The sequence below is a fragment of the Tenrec ecaudatus genome, chromosome 1 (assembly GCF_050624435.1).
Source record: "Tenrec ecaudatus isolate mTenEca1 chromosome 1, mTenEca1.hap1, whole genome shotgun sequence".
Lineage (NCBI taxonomy): Eukaryota > Metazoa > Chordata > Mammalia > Afrosoricida > Tenrecidae > Tenrec > Tenrec ecaudatus.
Genome location: NC_134530.1, coordinates 76,849,564 through 76,862,711, shown reverse-complemented (window position 1 = coordinate 76,862,711; position 13,148 = coordinate 76,849,564). Strand labels below are relative to the sequence as shown.

Genomic DNA, 13,148 nt, shown 5'->3' with positions numbered 1-13,148 from the left:
AACTGTTATTCATGAACTTGGCATCACTGTATCTTTTAAATATATTACTTTGAGTTATCTGCTTATTAAAAGTAATTTTACTTAATAAAATCTTCCTTGGAAGAAAAATAAGAAACCTGCAGCATGGGCCCCTTATCAGTCTTCAACATTTAGCACTATAGGGACCTTCTATTCTAGCATCACAAAGAACAGAGGTATCAATCTCCCAATGCCAGATGGCAGAGATCTCATTAAGCAAGGATAAGGAAAAAATGTTATATTTTTTTCATTTTGCCACTGAAAGAAATACAATACAGAACAGTACAACAAATCACACAAAACTGTAGCCAAATAATTTTGGTTATAGAATATGATGCATACAATTATTTGACTTGTATAAGGTGTGCACAAATGTGGATATTGAAACGCAAGGTTCCTAGGAAAGCTATCCTCCAAAATATTAATAGACGGTAGAGAATTCAGATAACACTTTCATTTTCTTCTTCCTACTCTAACTTTCACTGTCCTTGGATTTTTTTTTAACTAAGAATGTGTTGTCATCTCATGAATAATAAAACTATTATTGTAAGCTTTAAAAGAAAGAGCATTAATGTAATAAAACACTGTGGAGATAGCTCCATTATGATTAAGAGTGAAAAAACACCCACTGGTTTTAAAAACAAAGATATCACTGGAGACCTGCCAAAAGTTTCGGTGGATGTGGAGGTAAAAAAGGGAGCTGCAGTGAATGTAAATGGGAGAGTAGAGACAATGAAGAAAGCTCTTTCAACAGTTCTGCCTGTCTTGAAGAAATGAGGTTGGGACTGTAAGGAAATGGCACGAGGGATATATGGCTGACCTCTGGCTACAGAAAGGAAAAGGAGAATTCAACTGCACACCAACCAAGGCTGACTGTCGCAGACAAGAGATCAGACACGCTTCCAGCCTCCATCCCTTCTTTATCCTAGTCTGACATCAACATCTCTCCCAGGACACTACTTCTCTGTCGGGTTCAGTAAGTTGCTGCAATGGTGATGTAGAAATCACAGACAATACTCACAATTAAAAGATTAGGAAAGCGAACAAGTTACAGGAGCCCTGGTGTTGTAATGGGTTACATATTGGGCTGTGTGTTACTCTGGGTAGACTAGAGAAACAAATCCATGAACACATATATGTGTATAAGAAAGAGATTTATATATGAGAGCAATTGAACAATGAGAAAACATCCCAGCCCAGATCAAGTCCATAAGTCTGATATTAGCCTTTATGTCCAATACCAATCTATAAAGTCCTCTTCAGACTCGCAAAACACATGCAATGGCGCCGAATGTAGAAGATCACAGGTCAGTGGGTAGAAAGTGTTTGGATCCAGTGGCATTGGAAACATCTCAGCACTGGCAGGGGTCTTTGCATGGCTCTCTGCATACAAAGCTGCATTAGGGTGGGTCCATGTGTCTTGTCAGCTGCTTTGTCTCCCAGGGTATGTCAGAGAGAGAAATGTCTCCCACCTCCAAGGAGGAAATACCAAAATTGCTTTGGGGGAAGGCTATGCCCACACAGAAGTCTCATTGGCTATATGCTGACTGATAGGCTAGACTCCACCCCTACACGCTTAATCCTTAAATTGACAATTACATAATTACCACAGGCTGCTAAGGACAAGGTCACTGGTTTGAAACCACCAGTCATTCCAGGGAAGAAAGATGAGGCTTTCTTATTCCTATAAAGATTAAACCTCCCAGAAACCACAAGGGGTAGTTCTAACTCTGTTCTCAAGGGTTGCTAGGAGTCAGAATTGACTTGAGAGCAGTGAGCTTGCGTTTTTTTGAAGGAGTATATAGATGAAATGTACAATATGCATAAATGAACTATTTAGTAATACAGAAAAATGAAGAACTGAATTAGCTACATCATAGATGAAGTGTGAAAGATCTTCGACAAGATAGATTGATCCAGTGGCTATGACAATGAACTCAAACTTAAGAGCCATTATGAGGATGACACAGGAGCAGGCAGTGCTTCATGTGTTGTACAGGGGGTTCCTACGTGTCAGAACGGATTTGATGGCACCTAACAACAGCACGGAGAAAGTAGCTTGGGGGTTAGTAGACTAGAACAAGGGAATGAATACTGCATAGCTTCAAAGCAGGAAAGGTGTGTCAGGGTTGTACCTCTCACCTTATGTGCTCAATCTGTATGCTGAGCAAATCGTCAGAGAAGCTAGATTCTATGAAGAAGAGTGCAGCAACTGGAAGGCTTATTAACAACCTGCGTATGCAGAAGACACAAAGTCAGGAGGAATTGATGCACTTGCTGACGAAGAGCGGGCATTACAGTCTTCAGTATGGATTACAAGTCAATGCTAAGAAAGAGCAAAGTCCTTACAACTGAACCAATAGCAAACACCATGTTAAATGGAGAAAAGGTTGAATTTTTCAAGAATTTTGTCTTACTTGGATCCATAATCAATGCTCATGGAAGCAGCAGTCAAGAGATCAAACGACTTATTAGGTTAATCTGGTATTCAAGACCTCTTTAGAGTATTGAAAAGAAAGGATGTTACTTTGAGGACTAAGGTGTGCCTGGTCCAAGCTATGGTATTCATCAATGCATCATTTGCATGTGAAAATTGAACATTGATTAAGAAGGACTGTAGAATAGATGCATTTGAATTTTGGCACTGGAGAAGAATATTGAAAGTACCATGGACTGCTAAAAGGACAAACTGATCTGTGTTGGAAGAAGTCAGGCCAGATTGTTCCTTAGCGGCAAGGATGGCAAGACTTCACCTTACATACTTTAAACCTGTCAGGAGAGATCAGTCCTTGGAGAAGGACACCATAGTTGGTAAAGAGGAAGGCCCTCGATGAAGTGGATGGACACAGTGGCTGCACCAACAGGCTCAGGCAGAGGAACAAGTGTGAGGATGGCGCAGGACCATATAGTGCTTTGTTCTGTTGTGCATAGTGCTGCTACAGGTCGCAGCCAACTCTATGGCACTTAACAACAACAGTACTGGTGATGGGGCACTGGGAAGAAGTGGGAACGACTATCAATAGGTACAGTGTTTGTTTTGGGGTGATGAAACTTTTCTACAATTGACTGTGGTAATGGTTGCATAAATTCTAAGAACATACTAAAACCATCAAATGTATACTTTAAATATGTTAATTATGTGATACATTAATTAAACCACAATAAAACTGGCATATTAAAAATAAAAAGCAACAAAAAAATAAAAAGCAACAGGCAACACAAATATTAACTAAAATTTTCTGTATGAGGTTTTAAAACTAAGATGTGCAACTGTATTGCAAAAGAAGAGTAGAGTAATATTAAAACTCTTAGAAATAAACTGAGAAAGTTAGTAGAAAGGAAAAATATGAAGACAGTGGGGGACAGGGTGAGAATGATAAAGGAAATAGGAGAGAAAAATCTACAGTTCAAGGTCCTTGGTAAAATCGAGCAGATACAACCTAGCACCCTGAAAGATTGCCTCTTCCATTACGACAAGGGAAGACTGGATGAGATGAGGTAAGAGTCCAAAGAAATCAGATGCCTACCAAATGGACTCTCTTATCTGGGAAGGGTGGCATCTCCTACGAGTAATGGGGAAAAGAGAAGGAAGGATATTGTAAAGGCAGCTGACAGAGTGACAGAGTAAATATTCTCCCAATATTTCATCCATGAGATAAATTTGTTTCATCTACTATCTCATAATAATACGGCTAAAAATAAAACATAAGTAGATACTAAAAAAGTAGAAACTGAAATTATAGCAATAATTATATAATACTTCTTAGTATGGTTTCCCTATTAGATGATTGAACTACTGACTGTATTGTATGTGAATCACAGAGCTATAAAACTGTTTTTAAAAAGAGCTGCGTGATGGACCTCGAGTCAGCAAGTGGAGTGCGGGTTTAGGAGGGAGGCAGACGCAGAGGCGGCAGGGTGGCTGTGAAGTCAAGGAGCCCATATGGAAAAAGAAGGTTGGGAAATGTGGTAGCAAATGTGCGATTCTGCCGGATGTAATTCAACTATGGAATGATTTGACATAAATATATTAATCCCAATTTAAAAAGATTACATTATAAAAAGGGAGGATTTAATCTGAACAAAATTGGCAAATAGAAAATCAGCTTTCATAATGATTTTAACATTGTCACGTGAATGAAAACAAACACTAATTATGCATACCTCAAAACACTCTGAAATAAATTCTCTTTTTCAAGGAAGTTCAAACGAGCCTTAAGAAGATAATCCTTTACAATAAAGTAGTGAGGCTGGAAACGACTGAACTGGCCATTGTTTGTGATTTGTTTCCCCTCTCCATACAGTAAAAGGAATTCAGTCTTTATCTAAATCACATGTACAGTGTTGTAGTTTAGGTTGGGATTATATAACTATTTGGAAACCTACTCCCATATCAATTGCCAAATATTGTAGTGGCATATTTTTTTAAAACTCAATGATTTGTCTTCCCCAAATCATTAATGTTAGTTACCATAAATTGATTACAACTCATGGCAAACCCATACATGCAGAGAACCGCTCAATAGAGTTTGCAAGGCTGTGACCTCTCAGAAGCAGATCGCCACGTCTGTTTTCCAACACACTTCTGAGTGGGTTTGAATCACCAACACTTCAGCTACAGTAACCAAATGCTTATTCACTTGTTCAATCCAGGGACTGCCCCAAGTCATTATCCATAGCAAAAGTGCCTGCAAAAGCAGGTTTCCAATATTGCACAAAAAGCCAAAGATTCTACACAGTCTTACAGGTTCTAGGTGATTAAACAAGAACCACTATTGTTAACATGCTCAGGAAGGTTGTACTATTATCAGTAAAAAAAAAAGTGCACATTTTTTGTTTGTTTTTTCTGCAAAACTTCCAAGTTGCCTTTTGCACCTCACCGATAAGCCGTAGCTTAACAGCCACTGGAACATTCTATTCACTACAAGAACAATGTGCCACAGACAGGAGTTTACAGGCTTGTTGGATAAAGAATGTACTGGCGATATGGTTAGTTAATTTTAACAGATGTAAAATTATTAAATACTCAAAGAATTATATGCACAAGGCTCAGTAGTTTGAGAAAAGGGAGAAAATGTTTCCCAATATGGAGATATTACCTACAGAGAGGTGTGCTGGCCCAGTCCAGAATAAATACAAAAGCTGATAGCTATACTTTATCCTGGATTATGGGTGATAGTACAAAGTTTTTAATTGCTGAAATGTAAAGTGAGGGGGGTGTGTGTGTTAGTCTGGGTACTCCAAAACACTGGGTGGGGCTTATCTTTTCAGAGCCTTCTTTTAAGGCGTGTTTTAAACCCCTTTAAAGATCAAATTTTAATGGCTCCAAGCAAGTGGGCTTACAAACTCTCTATTTTCATACTTCCCAATAATCATTTGTATCAATCATTACATCAATAATCATAAGCAGAAGAAATTAGTATAAACAAAGTAGAATCAGAACCTAAACTCAATCCTTAAAACAGTTATGTTCAAGCCATAGCTACTTATCATAATCCTTATCTAAACTATTCTATTGACACAAAATATGGGATTAGGCCTCTGACAGCATCAAGCCAGAGCCAGGCTGTCAGCCATTTTTCCTAAGAAGCCCTGAGAAATTCAAGGGGTGATTCTGTCCCGAGCTCATTAATACATCAATCACATTCATTTTCACCATTTTAAACAGGAGTAACCAAAAACAACAATGAAACAAAATAATCAAAACTTTAACTTCCCATATTCTTTCCAGAAAACGCAGTAAACTGCATGGACATATCTAACTTCTGGCTAGCCAAAGAAACACTACCACTAGTGAGAGGTCACACAAACATCCACTCTCCATCTTTATGATTTGTTTTTCTAATACCCCACTCCCAGTACCATAATGTGTTAGTCTGGGTAGACAAGAGAAACAAATTCACAGACACTCATATATGTATAAGGAAGAGTTTTATATATACAAGAACAACTGAATATTGAGAAAACATTCCAGCTCAGTCCCTGCGAGACATTCTTGTTAACAAGCCACATGGAGACAGGCTGACGGCAGCCAGAGCCTCGGAGCTGGAGAAGCCAGCACTGAGACGCTTATAATGCCACTGGATCCACAAGACTTTCCACCCACTGGCCTGTGATTATCTTGCATTAGGCATCACAGCATGTGTTTCGTGAGTCTGAAGAGGAATTTATAGATTGGTATCAGACATATGGGCTAATACTGGACTAATGGGCTTGATCTGGACTGGGTGGGCTGAGATGTTTTCTCAATATTCAATTGCTCTTGTATATAAAGCTTTTTTCTGAGTGTCTATGAACTTGTTTCTAGTCCACCCAGACTAACACCGGGTGGGTGCTGGGTAATTTTTTTCTGTACAGAGGGAAGTAGGTCAGATAAATTTGGGAACCTATGGGTTATTCAGGAAAGCAAGTGAAAATAAGATACAAAATTTCCACACATTTCTTCCTATTCATACTGCTCAGTTTTCTTTTGAGGGCAATTAAGATTTGATGCAATTTTGTTGTTTTTGTTCTTTTTATAATTCTAAAGTCACTTTATTAATTAGGACTATTAAAAATTATCCTATAAATCTAAGTTTTCCATTAAAATCCTATTTGAGATAGTCAAGAATAGTTTATTTAGAAAAGTATCAACTTAATTCTGTTTGATAAGAACTATGCTGAGCTGAGTAGCAGGAGACACAGGAACAAAATGATCATAATCTTAGTTTCCGCCCAGATGGAACAACCATGGCTCCATCGGTTAGCCCCTGTGTCGTTTTAAGGAGGCGGACAGTCTGACAGCAACCCATGACAGGTAGGGACTGGAATGAAAAGCTTTCATTCTTTTTTCCCTCTCAGTGTCACCAGCCCTTTTGCTTAGTTATACGAACCCCCAATAAAATGATTTTTAAAAATAACTATGCTGAATTTAATTTTTAGAAGAATCTCAGATTACCTCATTTACATCTTTAAGAATGATATATATAATTAAGCTCTTCTAAAACCTAAAACCCCAAAATTAATTAGCTGATTTTTGATCACCTTCCTGACATTTCTCAAGACTGCCAAATATATTTAAATTTGACAGTCATAACAGTGTGTTTAAAATGCAAAGTCATCGAGTCTCTTCCAGTCAGGGCTTAATAGCAAAAAACCTGATTTCACAAATAACCCCTTTTACAAGGCTACGCAGAGTAACCCAAGTAATTTATTGTTTCACTGTTGATTTTCTCTCCAAAATGTTATTTAAAATTTTTTTAAAAACAAGAAAAGTTAAAGATTCCTGGATTGTGACTAAAACAAATTTTATAATTTCAATTAATTCTTCACACAACCTGATTAACCCTTAACTTTTGCCCTCCCCTTTTGCTATCAAGTTGATTCCGACTCATAGTGACCCTAAAAAACAGAGGAGAACTGCCCCCATTGGTTTCCAAATGTGGTAGTTACATAATTTCACGTGTCAACTTGATATATGAAAGTGTAGGGGTGGAGTCTAGGCTGTCAATCAGGTCACAGCCTGATGGTGACTCCTTGTGGACATGGCCTTTTCAGAAGGAAATTCCCGGGTCCTTCTCTCTCCACTCCCCTCCGCTGCTTTCACCTTCCCATTGAAGCCACTCTGAGACCCTGATGGTGGCTATAGCCCTGGAGATGCGTCCACTGACACTGGATCCACAAGACTTTTTACCCAAGGCTTGTGATCTTCCTGCATTCTGCATCATTGCTTGTGACTGCCTGAGTCTGAAGAGGGATTTGTGGACTAGTATCACACTTATGGACTTGAGTTGGACTGGGCTGGGCTTGTTTTCCTGAAATATAAAGCGTCTTAATATAAAGCTTCCTCCTACACATTTATGAGTATCATTGGATTTGTTTCTCCAGTCAACCTGGCCGAACACACCAGACTGCAACTCTTTACGGCAGCATTAAGCTGCTTCTATCAAGGAGCGGCTAGTGGCTGCAAACTGCTCACCTTACAGTTAGTAGCCACTCATCACCCACTTTCCAGGGCTCCAACTTGCCCTCCAGTTGTCCAGGGCCATTGTTCTAAATCATTATATGCCCTCCTCACTGACAGGATAGTTAGGTTCCAAATACCAGGTAATTATGCATAATCAGCAGATTCTTTTACTATTGTTGTAAATGTAAAATGTTGGATAACGAGATAGCCAGTAAGTTAGAAGGTATATCACACTCATTAACCCATCTTCATTTTTAATATTGTTCCCCTCACTACAACATTGAATCATATTCTTGTCATATGAGGCAGTCTCTTCAACTCTCTAGCCCTTTTCATAACCAAATGTCATCAGTAATCTACTCACTGTTTCTACTTCTTACCTCCTGTTTATGCTTCAAGTCACTTTGATAAGCCTTTCACACATCTACCAACCACCCCATAAACTAATCTAAGGCCATCAAAAATGTCCAAATTGATGATTCCAAAGGATTAATTTTAGATCTCATCAATCAATTCTCTCACCAGTATTCAAGATAACGCACTGTTCCCTCTTACACTCCCATGACTGCCACATTCTTCTGTGTTTTCCTATTCCATCTTTGATTTCATTCTCTATGCAAAGATTCTCCCCTCTGCTTAATCCTGAAGTGCAATTGTGGTTGTTTAAAATCTGCCCACAAATTCCTTGGTATTCCTTTAAAGAAAAGCCAAAAACTCACTGCCATCTAGTCAATGCCAACTCACAGCGACCCTATAGGACAGGGTGAAACTGCCTGAGTTTCCAAAATTGTAACTCTTAACAGGGGCAGAAAGCCCCATCGTTCTCCCTCTGAGCTGCTGGTGACTAAGGACTACAATAAGGCAGAAGTAATGATCTGGGACTTCTGAGACTAAGTCATAAAAGGTATTGCAGCTTCTTCCTTCCTTTCAGCAACTTTGAGCAACACCCTCGCTGCAACCTCATGGGCGACCCTGTGCCACAACCACTCAGCTAAACCACCCCAAAATTCCTGACCCAGAAACTACTTGATAATATACAAAGGGGGGGCTTCAAAGAGTTCATGGAAAAGTTTCATTATCTCTTCAATCCGTTTTCCCCTAAACTTTTTGAAGTCACCTCATGTCTGTTGTATCAAGATGCTTTTATTTTGGTACGATTTGTTACACATCATTAGATAACAAAGTCAGTGTGTTTCCCAGAGCCCTAGCCAAGGCCTTCTGCTCTTTTCACTCATTGTCTCAACTCTCCATATGGATAAAGCTCAGATTTGCCACAGTTTTTTGTCCATACCCACATACTCAATCATCTAAACCTGTTTTAGGAGCAGGTTACACATTGGGCTGCTCACCAAAAAGCTAGCAGTTCAAACCCACCAAATGCTCCATGGGAAAAAGCTGGGGTTCTCAGTTCCCATGAAGATTTGCAGCAGTGTTTCCCAAAGCAGTGGCACCACCCCCAGGGGGACTCTACAACAATCCAGAATGGGTGCACTTTATCCTGGACTATGACTACAGCATGGAAGTTGATTTCAAATGTGTCTCCCACTTTGCCTTTAGGTAAATATCTATACGGTATCTATCTTTTCTGGACCTATTCTCTTAGGAACTGGCCTTGCATTTGACTATTGCTGTAATTTAAATAATTGATGGTCCAAATGCACCCAGCAGTGCCACAGATGAAAGGCTAAGTGATCTACTTCAATAAAGATTACACACACACACACACACACACCACACACGCAAAATGGAGCAATTCCACTCTGTTCATGGGGCCCCAAGAAGTTTTTATCAGTTTATTTTCACAAATGGTACATATTTCTCTGCTGTTTTTCTACAGGCAAATACTTTTACATAGAAGAAAACACCACTTCTAAATAGCCATTAGTGAGAAATATGATACCTCCTTCCCCTGGCAAGGATGTTATTGTATAATCTAGTTTGTAGCCTCAGAAGGGAAGAGAAACATTAAGGAGAATGTGTGGGGGTGGGGAGGTGAATTCAAAGTATATAAAAACCATTACTGTTAAGAACCAGTGGACAAAGAAAAACCTGTCCAAGGACTCAGGGACTTAAAAGGCAAGGAGGCAGAAAAATGACAGACTAAAGGTAGGAAAAAAAAAACAGGAAAAAGAAAGAATCTATATTCCCAATAATTCCACCTGAAACTCCTCAATAAGGCTCATAAGAGCCCTGGTGTGGGTGGTTTGAGCCCACCAGCTGCTCTGCAGGAGAAAGATTAGGATGTGTACTTACTTCCTACAGGAGTACAAGTCTCAGAAACCCAAAGGGGCAGTTCTACTCTGTCCTATAGGATCACTATGATTTGGAAGCAATTCAATGGCAGTCTATTATTCCCTACCCCTTCCCAAAAGTGGTCCTAGATTCAGACCCACAAAAATAATGGGATTCGGAATTTAATTTCAAATTACTCACTGAAATTACCCGATATTAAACAGGTTGACTATTACATTATCTGGCATTCAGTATTACTCAAGTACCTGAGCCATAGGATTTCATAATTCCAGATTTCAAGGTACAATGCCAAACTGCCTCCTTTTTCCTTTGAAAAATTATGTAGAGAAAAACAGATAGTTGAAGGGATGTTGGAATTAATACTTTTCATTCTTGCAGGTGTGCTTTAGTAACTCACAGCAAACACGTTTTTCCTTCTTCTAGGGAAAGTGCAGCCCTGTTGGCATAACGGTTACAAGTTGGACCCCTAATCTCTAGGTCAGTCGTTCAAAAACATCAGTCACTCTTAAGCTTTTTACTCCCTTAACGAGTTCCAGTCTCGGAAACCTACAGAGGCAGTTCTACCCTGACTTTGGGGTCGCATGAGTCAGAATCAACTTGATGGCATGAGTTTGGAGGGTTTATTTGGAGCAAAAGTGAAATTTTGTAAAAGTCCCACAACTAAAAAAATTTGGATTCTGACTAACACTTTCTGCTAGCTACAAGATCTTGAGCAAATTATTTTAAAGCCTAGAGACTCAGGTTCAAAAAATGTAAAATGGGAATATAAACTAGGGATAATAAATGCCTACTTCATAGACTTATTGTGAGAAAAAAATTAGGAGTCCCACTAGACTAAAATATAAGCTCCAAGAGGCAAAACAGTGAAAGTCTGCATCTCTCTTCTTGCTCCGCTCTCTCACGCGCGCGCGCTTTTTCACACACACACACACACACACACACACACACACGCATGTGAGCATTTAACCCGAAGCAATAATTAACACATAGTAGGTGCACAATAAAAATTTTAATTCGTGAATACACATCTACTCCAACAATACTAAGCCTTCTTCCATAACTCCTGCCCGCTCGCCCTATTATTTCCTAAAGCCTTCGGGACATCCTATTCTGTCCTATGAAGTGGTTTTCTCCCTCTCATTAGCCATTATTAACTACCTATCATTCAGAGAAGTAACTTATCCCTATGACCGCCCACCCTCCATTTCTAACGTGACGGGCGTGGAGGGGGTAGTCAGAATATAAGGGACACAGCAATTCAACGACTTGTCTGTCCCTGGCCGCTGACTCCTGGCAAACGCGGGGAAGCCCTCGGCTCGGCTGGCTCCCGCAGATACCTTTCCGAGGACATCGCACTGTGCCTATCGCTCCCTGCTGACCAGGGCCCCTCTCGCGCAGGAGGGAACCCTCCGCTCTCCCAAGTTCAGGCACAGATGGCCCTGGCCTCCATAAATGGAGAGCGAGGGCCCTGCCCAGACGGAGGGGCTTCAGGCTAGCGACCTTAGCACCCGGGCGGCCCGGCTGGCGTTCTCCAGACGCTGGACGCCAGCGAGAGGGGCGCGGCCGCCCGCACGGCCGGGAGAGACAGCATAAAGTCCACGACTCCGCGAGAGACGGCCATCGCCGCGTGACCCACCACGTTGCACCGCAGCTCCGGCGCCCGCGGCTCGCCGGCAACCCCTCCCGCCCGACCCCTGCTTCCCTGGGGACCCTGAAAAGAAAAGCCACTCGTCCCCAAGCCAGAAATCAGCCAGCCAGTGCCTGCTCATTGGCTGATGCCGCATCTCCTTCACCTTCATTGGCCATCTGGGTGCAAAGCCCTCCTCCACGAGGGAACCCCTTTCGTACGGCGGCACCCCTAGCCTAGCAACCTCAGCCCGCGCCCCGAAACGGCGCACCCCACTCCCCCGGAGCCGCACGGGCTGCCGGGCGCCGCGCGCGGGGCACTCACCGTGTAGTAGGAGAGCAGCCCCGCGTTGTAGTCGAGCACGAACCAGCGATACTGCCAGCCCTTCATCACGTTAGTCCACTTGCTGAGCGGCCCCTCCATGATGGACGCCATCTTGTGAGCCGCCAATGACAACAAACGGCCTGACGTCACTCACGTATAAGGGCTGGAGCATGCGGGGGCGGGGCCGGGATGGGGCGGGGCCGTCGCGGGTGGGCGGGGCTAGCGGCTGCTGGGCGTGGACGTGGACGACCCCACCCGCCCGCCCGCCGGCAGCGAGCTGCTCCGACCAGCTCTCCTTGGGCGCTTCGTGTGTGCTGCGTTCTGTGAAGAACACGGGCGGAAGGCTGCTATTATTTATTAACCCACGTCATTTGACTGGCCCTGGTGATATGTCTTACACTTCCCAAGAACTGCGTCCCTGATCATCAGTTTTACGCCACAAAGTCAGACATTTAATAAATATTTATTCTTTTGTGCTAGACTCCCTTTGTGGTCTTAGGAAGACAGCAGCGCCTTCAGGGGGTGGGCAAAGGCAGACAAAATAAACTGTACATTGAAATTGGTGCGTTCTGTGGAGAGTGCCCTCAACGAGATTGATTGGCACAGTGGCTGAAACAATAGGCAAGTATAGGAACAGTTGCGGGGATGGCGCAGGACCCCAGCAGTGTCGCGTTCTGGTGTGCATAAGGTTGCTCTGAGTCTGAACGGACTCGACGACACCTAACAACACCATGGACACAATTTAATCAAGAAAAGGGATAGAGAGTGTGGATTGCAACTCTAAACTGGATGGTCCGGAAAAACCTGAATAAGACGAGAACTTTGCAGCAGAAACCTGAGAACGTGAGGGAGAGAGCCATGTGGGTAGCTGGTCTTTTCAGGAGGAAGGAGTAAACGCAAGGAGTGAATCCGGCATATTGAAACAGGTCGATGTGAGCCAGGGAAAAAGTAGTAGGAGATAGGTCAAGAAGAAAGGTCAGA

General features: G+C 41.9%; 1 protein-coding gene across 3 annotated transcripts in view; it reads right to left on the bottom strand.

Annotated features, from left to right (window-relative positions):
• The window catches only part of OSBPL9 (oxysterol binding protein like 9), a 146,897-nt gene extending 134,586 nt beyond the window's left edge, over nucleotides 1-12,311 (bottom strand). For 2 of the 3 annotated variants that reach the window (XM_075555882.1, XM_075555885.1), the window contains exon 1: nucleotides 12,168-12,311. In XM_075555882.1, coding sequence (XP_075411997.1) covers nucleotides 12,168-12,278 — 111 coding nt within the window. In that variant the 5' untranslated portion in view covers nucleotides 12,279-12,311. The remainder of the gene's footprint in view (nucleotides 1-12,167) is intronic. The other variant, XM_075555877.1, reaches the window with a different exon arrangement.
• Between the last annotated feature and the right edge of the window lie 837 nt (nucleotides 12,312-13,148).